The sequence below is a fragment of the Elgaria multicarinata genome, chromosome 1, assembly GCF_023053635.1.
Source record: "Elgaria multicarinata webbii isolate HBS135686 ecotype San Diego chromosome 1, rElgMul1.1.pri, whole genome shotgun sequence".
NCBI lineage: Eukaryota > Metazoa > Chordata > Lepidosauria > Squamata > Anguidae > Elgaria > Elgaria multicarinata.
The window spans coordinates 18775955-18790107 of NC_086171.1; the positions used below are offsets into that span (position 1 = coordinate 18775955).

The window sequence follows — 14153 nt, forward strand, 5'->3', positions numbered from 1 at the left end:
CAATCCTGATGAGCAGCTGAAAATAAAAGTTTGTTTGTATAAATATTTACTCTAGCTAGAAAATAATTCATTCCTCTTTTATGTAGGAATTCCACCATTTGTCGAAATTGGGTCTTCTCCTTTTGTTATAACACAGATGCCTTTCTTGCTCACAAAAAGCTGCAGTCTTACACTGTGGACTTTCATTCATCAGACTCTAAAAGCCAACTCTGACTGTGTTATAAACAGTGTTACCCTACACCAACTAATCCCAGTCAAAAATGACTTTACATCTCCAGCAGGAGACAAACTCTGGGAAAACAACACATTAAGCCTTAAGTATTCCAGTTCAAATCCAATAAATATATATTTTTAAATCTGATCTTTCATTTCTGCATCTGTTGTGTTATGAGCACGGTCTTCAGTTGAGTGGCTTAAAATTACAGCATAGGATTCACTGCATACGTGAACATAAATAACAGCTTTTAAAAAATGTTTAAGACTACACTTTCAAGCTACACTGCTAGTACAATATTGAAGATATTTGTCAATTTCTTTTAAGAAATTTGCACTGATATTTTTACACTAAGAAATTTACACTGACACTAGACCACAGAACGAAGGGGTGGTCTAAGAAACAAGAGTAATGGATTAAGATAATCTAAAAGTACTTTGTGAATGCTTGTAAATTAGTAGGAGGCTTGTGATGACAGAAAGAGGCAGTTATGGCAGGGCTACTTCCCACATAGCTGTTTTAAAAAATAAAGCAGTACTCCCAAGTCTGAAAAGTTTTGTTGAAATGATTCACACATGTAACAACTTAGGAGGCAGATATGGCAATTTGGATACTAGACAAGATATCTGCAGAAATAGCAGAGTGTGCTCAGCATAAAAAGTGTGAATGACCTGCTAATTGATATGCATCAGACCAGCTTTTTTATACTAAAGATAAATGCTTTTGATTTACGCAGAACTAATATTTAGGAATGAGGGAGAACAACTAATTTGCTTAGACAAAATGTGAAAGCATCAGTTTCGTCAGTTACTTCTGGCAACAAGTGATAAATCAAAAAAGGGGGGGAGAGAGAAATTAGGGGTTGGGGTTCCCCAGGCATGGGGAAGTGTGAAAAAAGATTCTCAGCCCCATTTTTGTGCAAAAATGAGGCTGACAACTTTTTTTTTTTTTAACGAGCTCCAACTGCAATTGCAATTGGAACAGGGTCAGGGGACTTGGCGGCAGACAAGACAGGTTCTACTGCGAAGTACCCTGGGATACCAGGCGGAGCTGGCTGGAGGACTGAAACTATGTATTGTGGCTGATGCACCTTGGGCACACCAACCACGCACTATGGGTTATTCACAAAATAAAGCACATTGCATAGCTTGTCACCCATCATGGGTTAGTTTGTCGTGCGAATGTGCCCATTGTCTTTGAACCTAATGTACTCCACGAGGTTGTCAGGAAGGTAAAAATAGGGAAGGGGCGAATCATGTACACCACTCCGAGCTACTCAGAGAAAGAGTGGGATGTACTATTCCTTACACAAATAAGTGGTTTTCAAACTGTGTTCTAAGGAACTCTTGGATTCTCTAGGTCTTATTTAATTATTACTAATGCAAGACAAGCTTGGCAGGAAGACAGCTTGTTCACCATTACTGATCTTCCCCTGCAACATGCAGTTCCAAGAGTGCTGGGTATGTTTTAGCACACACTTGCTTTCATAAATGGCAACAGTGGGGCCAAGAGGTCTGACCAATGCCCTGGGTGAAGCTGGATGTGCACCTGAGTATATGTCCCAGAACACTGCTAAGTATAGGTGTTCCTCAGCAGACAAGCTGAGGTGGAATGTGTCCCTTGGAGGTAGGAAGTTTGAAAATTACTGCTGTAAACTAAAAGGCAAGGTTTAGATACACAAGAATAAACCCACTTCTCCAAAACAACATTTGTGAAATCAAGTACATCAAGATGTTTTACTCACCTTTACCATATAACAGCATTCCCAACGTGGTGCTTTCCAAATGTGTGAATTGCTATTCCCACCATACCCAGCCAATCAGCCATAGATAACTTTTAATGTTGGGAGTAGTAGTCCCACACATTTGGAGAGCACCGCATAGGAGAAGGCTGCTATACACAATTATAGTAATGCTTAACACCCACCCCTCTGCATATGTTTAAAAAGTGCAACTTCTATTATTCACAGAAGAAAAACAAGACAAAATAGTTTACTGGCTTTGGCAATGAATGGTGAGCTTCTGTATGAATCACAAGGTAATTTAAAAGCAATGGTTCAATCATCAAACCCATCCATATGCACACATACAAGTTCACTGACTTCAGTAGGATTTAAGTGCACATAACTAGGAACAGGACTGGAGCCAACAGCTGTAATCTGCAACCTTCTTTTTCTAAAGTGTATGTTACTGCTAGGATAATGACCATCCTGGAGGCTAGGCAACAAATCAAGGATTTTGCTATGGTCTCATTCTTATAATTTACTTAACTAATGCCAACAGAGATAGGGATTGGCAGGGTTTCCACCTGGAAATCATAAGGCCAGTAATTCTAATACACTGTGCCTCGATTTAAAAGTTATCTATACCGATTATTCAAAAATCTATGCAAATATCACAACACCATTTACTTAATGATTTCCTTTATTTGTAGATTCAATAAATGAAATTAGTTAATGATTCTGTTTATTTTAAAGATAATATTTGGAGTACCTATGAGACACAGTTAAGACACCTTAAGTCAAATTCATGTCTTCCTCTTCGTCTTTCTTGTTATCTGAATATCCTGCCTTTTGGTCAGATTTGACATTATTCTGCATTGTTTTTACAAAGGCTTCTACATCACCTTTGTCTCCTGCATCTCCTGCCTGAGCTGGTAACCCAAATTGATCCATTAAAGGTCCCAGGTGCCCAGGCAGTGCCGAACATGCTCAGTGCCTACTGGAACTATGGAGAGGCCAGCAAGTTCTGGATGTCCTTTGCTGTCTGTGGCAGAGATTCCCCTGGAGGAGGCAAAGCAGCAAGAGCTGTATTTGCCCAAATGGATGTCACTGCTTCAGGGGCAGATCAATTTGCTGTTTGCCTGCTCCAGCTGGCACATAGACATTAAGATAATCCAGAGGTCACTTAGCTGGATGTTGTTGTGCTGCTTTTGTGTCCTGAACTTGGAGCAGGACGAAGACTGATAGCAGAGGCAGTTTTAGAAGCAATAGGAATGGACGTTTCCCATGTGGAGGAAGCACTGGAAGATGATGGTCACAGCTGCTGGGAGGCTGAGAGCTTGAAGAGCTGCTAGTGGAGGTAGTCAAAGTGGAGCAGGGGCATACCTCCTGTTGCCCTCACCAAATGAGGTGAGGCAGTAAGCTATAACAGAGAGGGTCTTTTCAGTGATGGCACCCCATTTGTGGAATGCTCTCCTCAGAAAGACTTACCAGGCACATATGTTATGGTCTTTCTGGAACCAGGGGAAACCCTTTTTATTCATCCAGAATTTTAATATGTTATTCTGCTAATGGTTTTAAATTGCTTTTATAATAGTGTAATGGTTTTATTCTTTGCTGCTGGTTTTATTCTGTGCTGTTTTTATTTTTATGTTAGCACTTTGTTTTTAATGTATTTATAGATACAGTAAATACTGAATTAGGTAGAGAAAGGAAACTAATATTCAATTACGTACGCCCTGCTTGATCACCACACCAAGGACTGGCAGTGCTAGCAAGGCAAAGTTTTAGGGCATCTTTTGACATGTCATACAAGATTAGCATATCCTATGAGTGTTCACTTGGATGTAAACCTAATCTGTTCAGTGTGGCTTGCTCCTAAGGACTGTATTGTAAAACTCATTGCTACAGTGAACCATTTGGTAACAAATAATGTCATCCACACCAGTGCTTTACTTGTTTTATATTCCATAGCTGACTCATAAAACATTCAGCAGTTACCAAACTAAAGTTTCAACTATTCATATAAGTATTAGCTAAAAATCTACAAGCAAATAGAAATTTCACAAAAAAGTATATTTTTAAAACAAAAAAGCTGTTTCCAGATTACTGTAATATATAAGCCACTTTTTGGAGAAAGCTCCCTGGTGTATACAGTGTAAATTAAAATATAATTACAAAAAAACAGGTTTGACAAGTTTCTACTCCAAGGGTCTTATAATCCAAAAACTGACACAGAGAAACATAGGTTTTGGGAGGCAGGGGATATCAGGAGAAGAATATGATTTCGATTATATCTACACTGGCTTAGCTACAAAAGGATACTGGTTACTGAAATACTTTCCTGGAAGAGGAAGCATTCTGCAGTTTTTAATGAAGCACAAGTGTTCAATGATACTTATCTCATTCCCCCTTCTTGCACCATCAACCTAGCAGAAGCCACTATAGAAAACAGAGAAAGATAACTTGACTCCTGAGCGCCTGTCACTTCCACTTTTACTCAACAACCCATGATAGACTTCTTCACCTACGAAGAAGCCTATCATGGGTTGTTGAGCATGATGTCTGAACCTGGTCTGGTTTTGGACATCACATTCAACAATCTATGAAGAAGTGACTGTGAGTTATTGAGTAACAGTGGAAGTGGCTGTTGCACTGCAGGCAATGCGCCCACTCTCTCCAATTTATCCCCATGGGCAGACATTACAAGTGAGTTGGCCCTACATGTTTATCTTGCCTTTTCTCCAAGGAGATCAAGGTTACATAGCTCTGCCCTCTGCCATTTTATCATGATTCAAGTGAAATAGGAGACTGAGAAAGTGTTGCTGGCCCAAGGTCACCCCTATAAGGTTCCTGTGCCTCCCTAGTCCTAGTCCCAATACATTAACTACTACATCTTCACTACACTACTCTTCGGAAAATGTCAATTCCAAGGGAACTTCTTATGCCACTTGGCAAGACAGACAAAAGATTTGTTAGTCCCCCTCTTCCAAGTATGAATAGAAAAAGATATCTGAGAGGAGTTTTTCCTTTATATGACATAGCCTCTCATTCTGCTATGCAAGGTAAGCAACAGAAAAGGAGAGCGAGCAGCCCAGGTGAATATTGCCGTTCACAGTGGGGTATACAAAGAGGAGGGGTTTACAAAGTCCTGTTGGCTTTCCCTCCAGAAAAGTGTGGCTAGTGTGCAATAGTAAGAAATAACCCTGAAACTGATGTCTGGGAGAAGAGGAGCATAAAAAAGACAAAACAAGAAAGTGCTTATAGTCTTGTCTCAGTCAGATTTCTCCTCATTTCTTTAACCCTAGAACCAAGAACTTCTCCAAAGGGACACTCAATATTCTACTGCATGACTCTCAACAAACCTTATCCCACACCTTCAGTTACAGCAAAGCAAATATTTATTGTTTAAAAGTCTGACGTTAACAATCATCCACAAGAGTATTTAACACAACTAACATAAACACAATTTAACAGGGCAGCAAATTTAAATTTAGTGTTAAGTGCTCATATTTAAAAAATAATTGATGGGTTTTTTTTAATGGGGCACTAGAACCTACAGGAACCTTTTATTTTATTTTTATTTTGTGTATTTCTAACCTGCCTTTGAATTCAAGGCACCATACATGGGGGTCTCAAGTAATCTCCCACCCAAACAGAGCCATACTTGCTTAGCTTCAGCAAGTATTTGCATTGTGTGACTTCAGACTACATGCTGGGACAAAAAATATGAAAAGCTTAGGTACGAAACAAAAATTCATCACAAAAAGCATTGAGGCAGTTTAAAATATCATTTTAAAGTGCTTGTTTAACCTATCCCCTTCTACTGGGTATTCAAAATGGTGAATACTATTAGTAGGCAGTTGAACTGTTCAATGAGGTGGTTTGACCTGTTCTTGAAGGGGTTGACCTCCCATCCCCAAGGATTAAGTTCAAAATCTAGGGGTGCTCATAGATCCGTTTCATCACTGGAAGCTTAGGTTGCCTCAGTGGCACTTTTAAAAGCAGAGGTTTGTGTGTCAATTGCACACCAGCCTAAGCAGGGATAGCCTGGCTCTGATTATGCACTCCAATTCTCTATTCCAATCCAGTCTTAATCTATGGGTATCATATTTACTTACTGGTACTAAATACTTATATATTTGTGCCATGGATCGACGTGTCAGTTCAGCTGTTATAAGTGTTTCTAACAGTGCTGGAGGCTCTGAAGCTGTAAAACCAACTGGACCAAACCTAGATTTCAGCAGGTGTTGCTGTTGCAAGTATTGCCATTGGGCCATTATAGCAGGGAAATTATGTTTAACGCACAAAGTTTCCTGGAAATATGTATACTAAATGGTGACATATACATTTACAGAAAAATATTGTACTTGTATACTAATTTTGGTTAAGCACAGTATTGCCTGGTCTTGAGTTTCTCCTCTATACCAACTTCTACTTGATCAATTGTTTATAAAATTCATTCTTGTTTAGTCTAAATTATACTTGAGGGACCCTTTTATTTCTAACTACAGTAAGGGTAAGAGGCACAAGAAAAAAAGGCATGTTCCCATGATAATCTATATGTTGCAACCTAGTTATTATTGAATTTTTGGAATTATGGCATGGCGCTATGGAATAACTAGTGACAGAAGAATAATTATATGAAAAGGCTATGGTGTTTCTGTTTATAAAAGTGACTATACTACTAATGTTTACAGGGAAAAGCACAGATGAGACTTCAAAAAGGGAGAGGGAGAATATGAATGAACCAGGAAGTTTCCGTTCTCCTAAGAATGTGTTGTAGTATCCTGAGTATATTCATCTCCAACTACCCATGATTAAAAAGGACAGTTGCAAGAAATATTTGGAAGGCTGTGTTATTCAAACTTGCAAATTATCCCCTCCCACCCCAGAATAAAAATTGTTCTTGTCAACAATTTGCATGTGTTAGGAGACCTTGAAGGGGAAGGAATGGAAGAACAAGAGGAGGGATATGAGGCAAAAGGTGAAAAACATACCACTAATTTATCCTCTTAAACAGGTATCTTGAAAATTTAAAGGTGAAAGCCTACCTCCCACTGCAAGTGTGGCGGGATGTTTCTGATTTGAAGTTTTCGACTCCTGGGGATGGAGAGAGAGAGCCTGTTATTTAACACAAAAATGTACACTGTATAAGACACCAAGTTGAAAATTATGAACAGGTCAAAATAAGTCTTAGGAAGTGGTCACATATAGTGAGTATGTGCCTCATTTCAAGCTACTTTAAAAATATTGAACAGTAGTAGTCAATTGAACAGACACTCTTCTCAAAAGATATTGCTCTTCACAGTATTTTCTAGACACATGGAAACATTTCTTGACACATGAAATGTATTTGCTTCAATAATATTACTCTCTCATATTGTTTAAATATATTAATTGCTTTTTACACCTGGGAAAGCTTTCCCTAAATTTTTAACCTCACTAAATGGTTTGCATGTGTGAGATTATGCTAATTCTGAAATTGTGATCAGTTTAATTAGCACTTGAATTCCTAAAATTCCACGCTTCTCAGATCTTGATTGGCTGTTGTATTCTCACCTGTGTTTCAAGGATGCCTCAGCATTCAGTGATTTATCATGTAGTGGAAGTATTTGCTTTACTGAAATATAGCAAGGCCTAGCAGCATCCTGAATGGATTAATAGGCAATCCCTTTGTCTCCTCACCTCTTCAGAACAAGCAAATGCCCCAAATGCTACACAACCATTGGGAACTTCAAGAATATGCAAACTAACAAGGCTCCATACACCACTCAGGACTAGGAAGGCTATCCTTATTAGAGTTCAGGAAAAATAGTTAAAAATGTTCTTGGGTTAATCAAAACGACACACAGTCCAATACAGAACATATTATATGTAATTGAAAGTTATCTGATCATCTGCATTAGGTGAATTACTATTGTTTTAAAATGAATAAATCTGGAAAAGATTTATGTGAAAGTAGTGTTTAAGTTGAAATTTAGTTAGATATATAGTGTACAGATGTAGTAGCAGTTTCCCCACTATATACAATCCAGCAATATCATGTAAATGAAGCTCATAAAACAAACAACGCACCAGAAACCCCTCTTAGCAAGCACTGCTAAAAGAAGAAAATCCTGGTAGATCATGTCAAATGTTAAATTCTAGGTGTGCTTTGCTTTCAGTGCTAATGTTTTTGAATTCTTCAGTTTCCCACTTTTACTAAAACCTGGGGTCTGCACCTCGTATACTAGAGATAGCAATAATCCTGAAGATAAATTCTATCTGTCATACATAACCATCTGCAGAAAAAAGCACTACTGCTTTATGTACAATGGAATCAATTCCATTTTTCCATGAAAGAAAAAGCACACACATTAAGCAATTCCAGGTAACAATGTTAACTCAAGGAACATCAGTTTTTACAACAGCCGAAGAAAGAGAGCCTCACAGTGAACATTCAGTTGCACTAAGATTCAACATGAGTTTGTGGCTCTATCCTATTAAAGCCGAAATCAGAGTTCTTTAACCTGATGCCCTCCAGATGTGTTGGACTACAAATCCCAGCATCCCCAACCAACTGGCTAGGGATGATGGGAGTTATAGTACAACACATCTGATGGGCATCAGGTTGGGGAAGGTTGACCTACACTAGCATGGAGTATAACAGACTGCACACAACTTTAACCCTCAAGGAACTACTTGATCAGCATAATGTATCTTTAGAAGTAAAACTTCATAGAACCTAATACAAAAGACACAAAATCACTTTAAAATACACACACACACACACGTGCCTAGACACACAACACACTTGCTTCAAGTAACAATAATGGAATTATACTTTGTAGGTCAAAAGGTTTAATTGCTACTCATAACACAACAGATCATATCACAGAGCATAAAAATATTTTAGTTATGAAAACTATAAAAAGTCATTTCAAATTTTAATGTATGTTTTACTACAAGTTAAATAAAACTTTAACAAAATAAGTTATTACATTTTTATATCACCCAATAGCTGAAGTTCTCTGGACAGTTCACAAAATAAAGTTTAAACCCATACAATATGAAAAGATAATCAAATATACAGTCAAAACCTAAAACTTTAAAATAGAATAAAAACCAAAGTAAAAAAATCTAGTTTCTCCCACCCCAAAGCCTCATGATATGTAACAATGGTCCAAGCCCTAACAAGGAAATCTTAATCACGTTTATTCAAAAGAAAGTCCCAATGAGCTGCATGGGACTTACCCTTTAATAAGTGTGTTTGAGATTTCAACCTAAGTAGGTAAAGATTTCTAAGGCTGATCTGGATTTATTCACTCATGTGCTTCAAAAACCAAATACAAACTCTTAAAAAAAGGAAGGATAGAACAATCTTGTATTTAACAACTTGTGTAGCAGCCATAGGTAACCACAAATTCCACACAGTGTTTTCTTAAATAAGTTCTTGGGCAAAAATTGCTTAGCTTTTTGTTGGAAGACACTCTGTAATATCTCCTAAAATCGACATAACCATTTGAAACCTTGGCTTGGTGCAATGGGATTGTAAACCGCCTTGGAAGGCCTTGTATCCTAGAGGGTAAAATATAAATGTAATAAATAATGCTAAGAAGGGTTGTTTCTTTGTTTTAAGGTTATTTTCTTTATTGTCAAAATAGCAACTGAAAAGCAATTTCCTTATTGTTGGTCATTTCTCATTAGAATTACAAAAATTTTAACACTCTTAAAACCTATGTTAGGTGTTACATTGTACATGGTACCCAAATCACATTTATGATCTATTCTACTACAAGAAAATAACCTTAAAACAAAGAACTCAGTGTTTGTTTGCATTATTTATTTCATTTATATTCCGCCTTCCAATGCAGCTTACAACTAACATCAAAACATACTGATGAAATCACAATTTAAGGTTTGCCTTCCCTCCAAAATGAAGTTTTATCATTAATTATACACTTCTCTTTCCAGATCTTCCATAACCAGGCAAATCTTATCAATTTTGCTTTAAACATTTCCCTTATAACATGACCCGCATGCAATTTAGCTTTATGCAGCAGATCAGGTGTAATCTATACCCTTAGATTTTTAATGGATCAAGAATCTTTAATTACACTATTAAGAACTAAAAAAAAGTAATCTTCCATCAATATTGCTACGACAGTTGGTGAAGGCAGTGTATGAAGGCACGTTTCAGATGGGGGGTAACAAGCTGAAGATTTGGGCAAGAAAATTGGTTACCAAGGAAACTTAAAATGAGATTTCTATTTGTCTTATATATTCTATGGTTACTATAAAGCATGCTGATTAAGATCATAATTATTGTTCTTGAGAGGTAAAGATCAATTTTTTATACCAGTGACACTCCACTATCTCTGGTAAGTTGTACCTCGGATGAATATCTAACAACAAAACTGTGTTACAGTAATATATGTTTTTTATTAAACGAAGTGCTTAATACTTAGTAGTCTGCATGCACTTCTCAGCTATCAGTAAACTGAAGAAAGCAACTTCACTGATTTTGTATATTGAAATGGTCATTTCTGTTTGGTAAACACAGTAAAATTAGCTTCTTTTGTAAAGAAGCAGTGTCCTGTTGAAGACACATGCATATGGAAGGTACATCCACACAATCAACCAGTGAGCACTGGTTGCCTAGTTATGCCAGGGACAAGACAGGGGAAGTATATCTCCACTGACTCTACTGCACCTTTCAGTGTCCAGTGACACCTTTCAGTGTTAAGCAAATCTTATTTTGCTTTTTCTTCTAATACCAAGGAAGTTGTTAAGGTTCTGAACCAGTGCCTAGAGGCAATAATAGGTCAGGAGTGTCATTTGTGGATGCACTGAAAAGGCCTTCACCATCTTATGGAAGATCTCCCATTCTTGAGCTGGTCTCCTGGTGGATTCCTGCAATGTGAAGCCAGTTATGACATCTCAAGGAGATAACCATAGTTGGTGATGTTGCGAGCTGTGTTAATTTGTTGATCTGATAGAATCATAGTATAGTAGAGTTGGAAGGAGCCTGCCATTGAGCCCAGCCCCCTGCTCAATGCAGGAATCCACCTTAATTAATCCACCTTCTTAATCCACCTGTCCAGCTGCCTCTTGAATGCCTCTACTGTGGGAGAGCCCACAACCTCCCTAGGTAACTGGTTCCATTGTGAACTGCCCAGAGAGCTTCAGCTATTGGGCGGTATAGAAACGCAATAAAAAAATAATAAATAATGCTCTAACAGTCAGGAAGTTTTTCCTGATGTCTAGCCGGAATCTGGCTTCTTGTCACTTGAGCCCGTTATTCCGTGTCCTGCACTCTGGGATGATCAAGAAGAGATCCTGGCCTTCCTCTGTGTGACCTTTTAAGTATTTGAAGAGTGTTATCATGTCTCCCCTCAATCTTCTCTTCTCCAGGCTAAACATGCCAAGTTCTTTCAGTGTCTCTTCATAGGGCTTTGTTTCCAGACCCCCGATCATCCTAGTTGCCCTCCTCTGAACACGCTCCAGCTTGTCTGCATCCTTCTTGAAGTGTGGTGCCTAGAACTGGATGCAATACTCAAGATGAGGCCTAACCAGGGCTGAATAGAGGGGAACCAGTACCTTGCGTGATTTCGACGCTATACTTCTATTAATGCAGCCCAAAATAGCATTTGCTTTTTTTACAGCCATGGCCTGTCAAGATTCCTGTACTGATGTTGTGGGCAGATTCAGAATAGGCGAAGATAATAACGGAGATATTGGAGGTAAAGTCAATGGCACTGATGGAGCTCGATGTTGATGGCACTGAAAGCTGTCGGTCTCGAGTTGCTGAATGCTCCTCAGGAGTCCAAGGTCGAGATGGAGATATGGCAAGTGGAGCTGACTGAGACTGCCCTATCTTTTCAGGCATAGAAGTGTGGTCTCGAGACTCCTCGATCAACTTTTTTGAAGACTTTCTCATCTTCTTCTTAGGCTCCGCAGTTTGCACTCTCAAAGACTTGGATGCTTTGGCTCTCTTTGATAGTTCTTTCACTACACTCACAGTCAGTGACTTGCCCGGCATATGTGGCACCTCTTCGGTTATTGGAGAATGTTGTGGTGATGTTTGTATGACCAGATCAATTGACTGTTGAGCGACATGAAGCTGTTGAGGTATCACCTGAGCCACTGGTGCATCCTGATCACCCACTGCCTCTATACAACAAGATGACTTTAAATCTGTCTGAAAGATGTCTTCTTCTGTGCTTTGAAAAAGCCTGACAATTGGGGCATGACTCTACTATGTACCCCTTGCCCAAACAAAGAAGGCAGCAAGAATGGCCCTCTGAAGGCAGCAACTTACTTCCGCACCTTGTACATTTCCTGAAGGGTGCCTGGAGGACCATGTGCCCTTACAGGCATTTGTGAAAAACAAGAATGGCAAAAAAGATAAAGTAAACAACAAAATAAAATGAGTAAGTTAGAAGGAAAAAGGAAAAACATCAAAAAAATGTACATAACTATGGGAGTTCCATGGAGAAGATTCCCTAGCAAGGCTGCCACAATGACAGTCAAAAGAGAACTATTGGGAAAGGTGGGAACCATACGGGCATGCATAGTATGTGGTGGGGGAAGGGTTCCCACCTAAAACAGCTTTGTCTATAGATGTTTCCCAAAGTGAGGCTCTGTGCAGGTGCAGAGCCCATGCGTGTGATGCACAGAGACCACAAAGAAGGAAGAGCAGATCTTGGCCTCTCCCCACCTATCAGATCTCCCCCCCCACACACACACACCTTTTCACCTCTTTGAGGTCACCTGAGGTCGATTTTATGACCCTGGAAAACAAGTGTGGAAACAAGCTTGTAAGAACTTATATTTGAAAAAAATGGAAATATACAACCCAAAACAGGTTTATTTCCTATTTCCTATTTGGCAGAGTAGGCTGCTATTTGAGAAAGCCATACCATAACCCCCCTTGAGCATTCACAATTCTTTTGTCTGAAAATCATTGGCCAGGATTTAAATCTATCAGCCACACTACTCTATAGTAAATTCAAATAACTGAAAAATTACCTGTTTCAAAGTAGATACTATGGAAGTAGACAAGTCATCTTCAATCATGAAAACTTGAGGTGAAAATGGGGTCAATACAAGGAAGGAAACTGTACAGGACCTGCCAACTTCCCCATGTCTGTTCAATAGTGAAAAGACACTCTCTACAGCACAGCCCCCGTACTTTTTCAAACTTTTATAAACATGTGTAGTTAGCGCAATTACACAATTACAATTACTTCAGATGGTTCTTTACACTTCTCAGACTAAAAGCTTACATGCATAATTTGACAATTCCCAAACATGAATTATGAAAGGGATTTAATACAGAAACTACAACTCTTATATGAAGTACTCAAATATATCTTTCAATTTTCCTACTGATCTTCATAATGAAATACAACAGAAAGCAAATCTTAGTTGATAGATGCTTTTAAGTGGTTTGTGATAAAATATCACAATCCATGAATACTGGACCATCATTCCTCAAGCCTTAATTCTGATTCTCAGAAAAATAGTTCACATCCTATTTTGCCACTTGTCTTTAAGAAGCTACCCATATTAAGAACTATGGATTGTTTTTTTCATTAGATTGCTATAAAATTCAGACAGACAATTGTACTCCAACCTAAGATTTCATTGACCAAATATTTCAAAACTATGTATAATTTAAACATTTATCCTGTGCCTCTTATTTAACATAATACTCAGAGAAAAAGTCAAACTACTGTCTTTAAAAAAATTTATTTGAAACCAGATGTCAGCAAAAGGTAAATGTACTCCAAAGCCTACTGAAGTGAATTTTATGCTGAATGTTTGGAGTTTAAAAGTGGTATTTCATCCAGAGGGCTATATGAAGATCCAAAACAAATGCCTTCAATTAAAATGTGTCGATTAATCTTTTTTTTTGTTTCCAAACACCAATGAATAAAAAACACTACAACGCAAAATATAATACATATAAGCAGACACACACAAAAATCAAACAAAACAAAACCAAAAAATAAAACCAAAAAAATGTTCTTCCAATATTCCCCCTAGCACAAGCATGTAACAATGTTGTTGTTATATTTTCTGACTCTATCACTGTCAAATCCAAATCTCTAATTTCTCTCTTACCATTTTCTACATTATTGGTTGAAACCGCAGATGTACAAGTCATCTTTTTCTCGTCCCTTCATAAAGTTTACAAAAGGTTCCCATTCAGTTATAAATCTTAAAGTCAAA

At 38.1% G+C, this 14153-nt stretch overlaps 1 protein-coding gene across 1 annotated transcript in view; it reads right to left on the bottom strand.

The window, feature by feature from the left end:
- IGF2BP3 (insulin like growth factor 2 mRNA binding protein 3) overlaps positions 1–14153 on the bottom strand; it is an 85844-nt gene that overhangs the window by 43479 nt on the left and 28212 nt on the right. The window contains exon 3 of the mRNA XM_063123750.1: positions 6989–7037. Within this exon, the coding sequence (XP_062979820.1) occupies positions 6989–7037 (49 nt within the window). The remainder of the gene's footprint in view (positions 1–6988; positions 7038–14153) is intronic.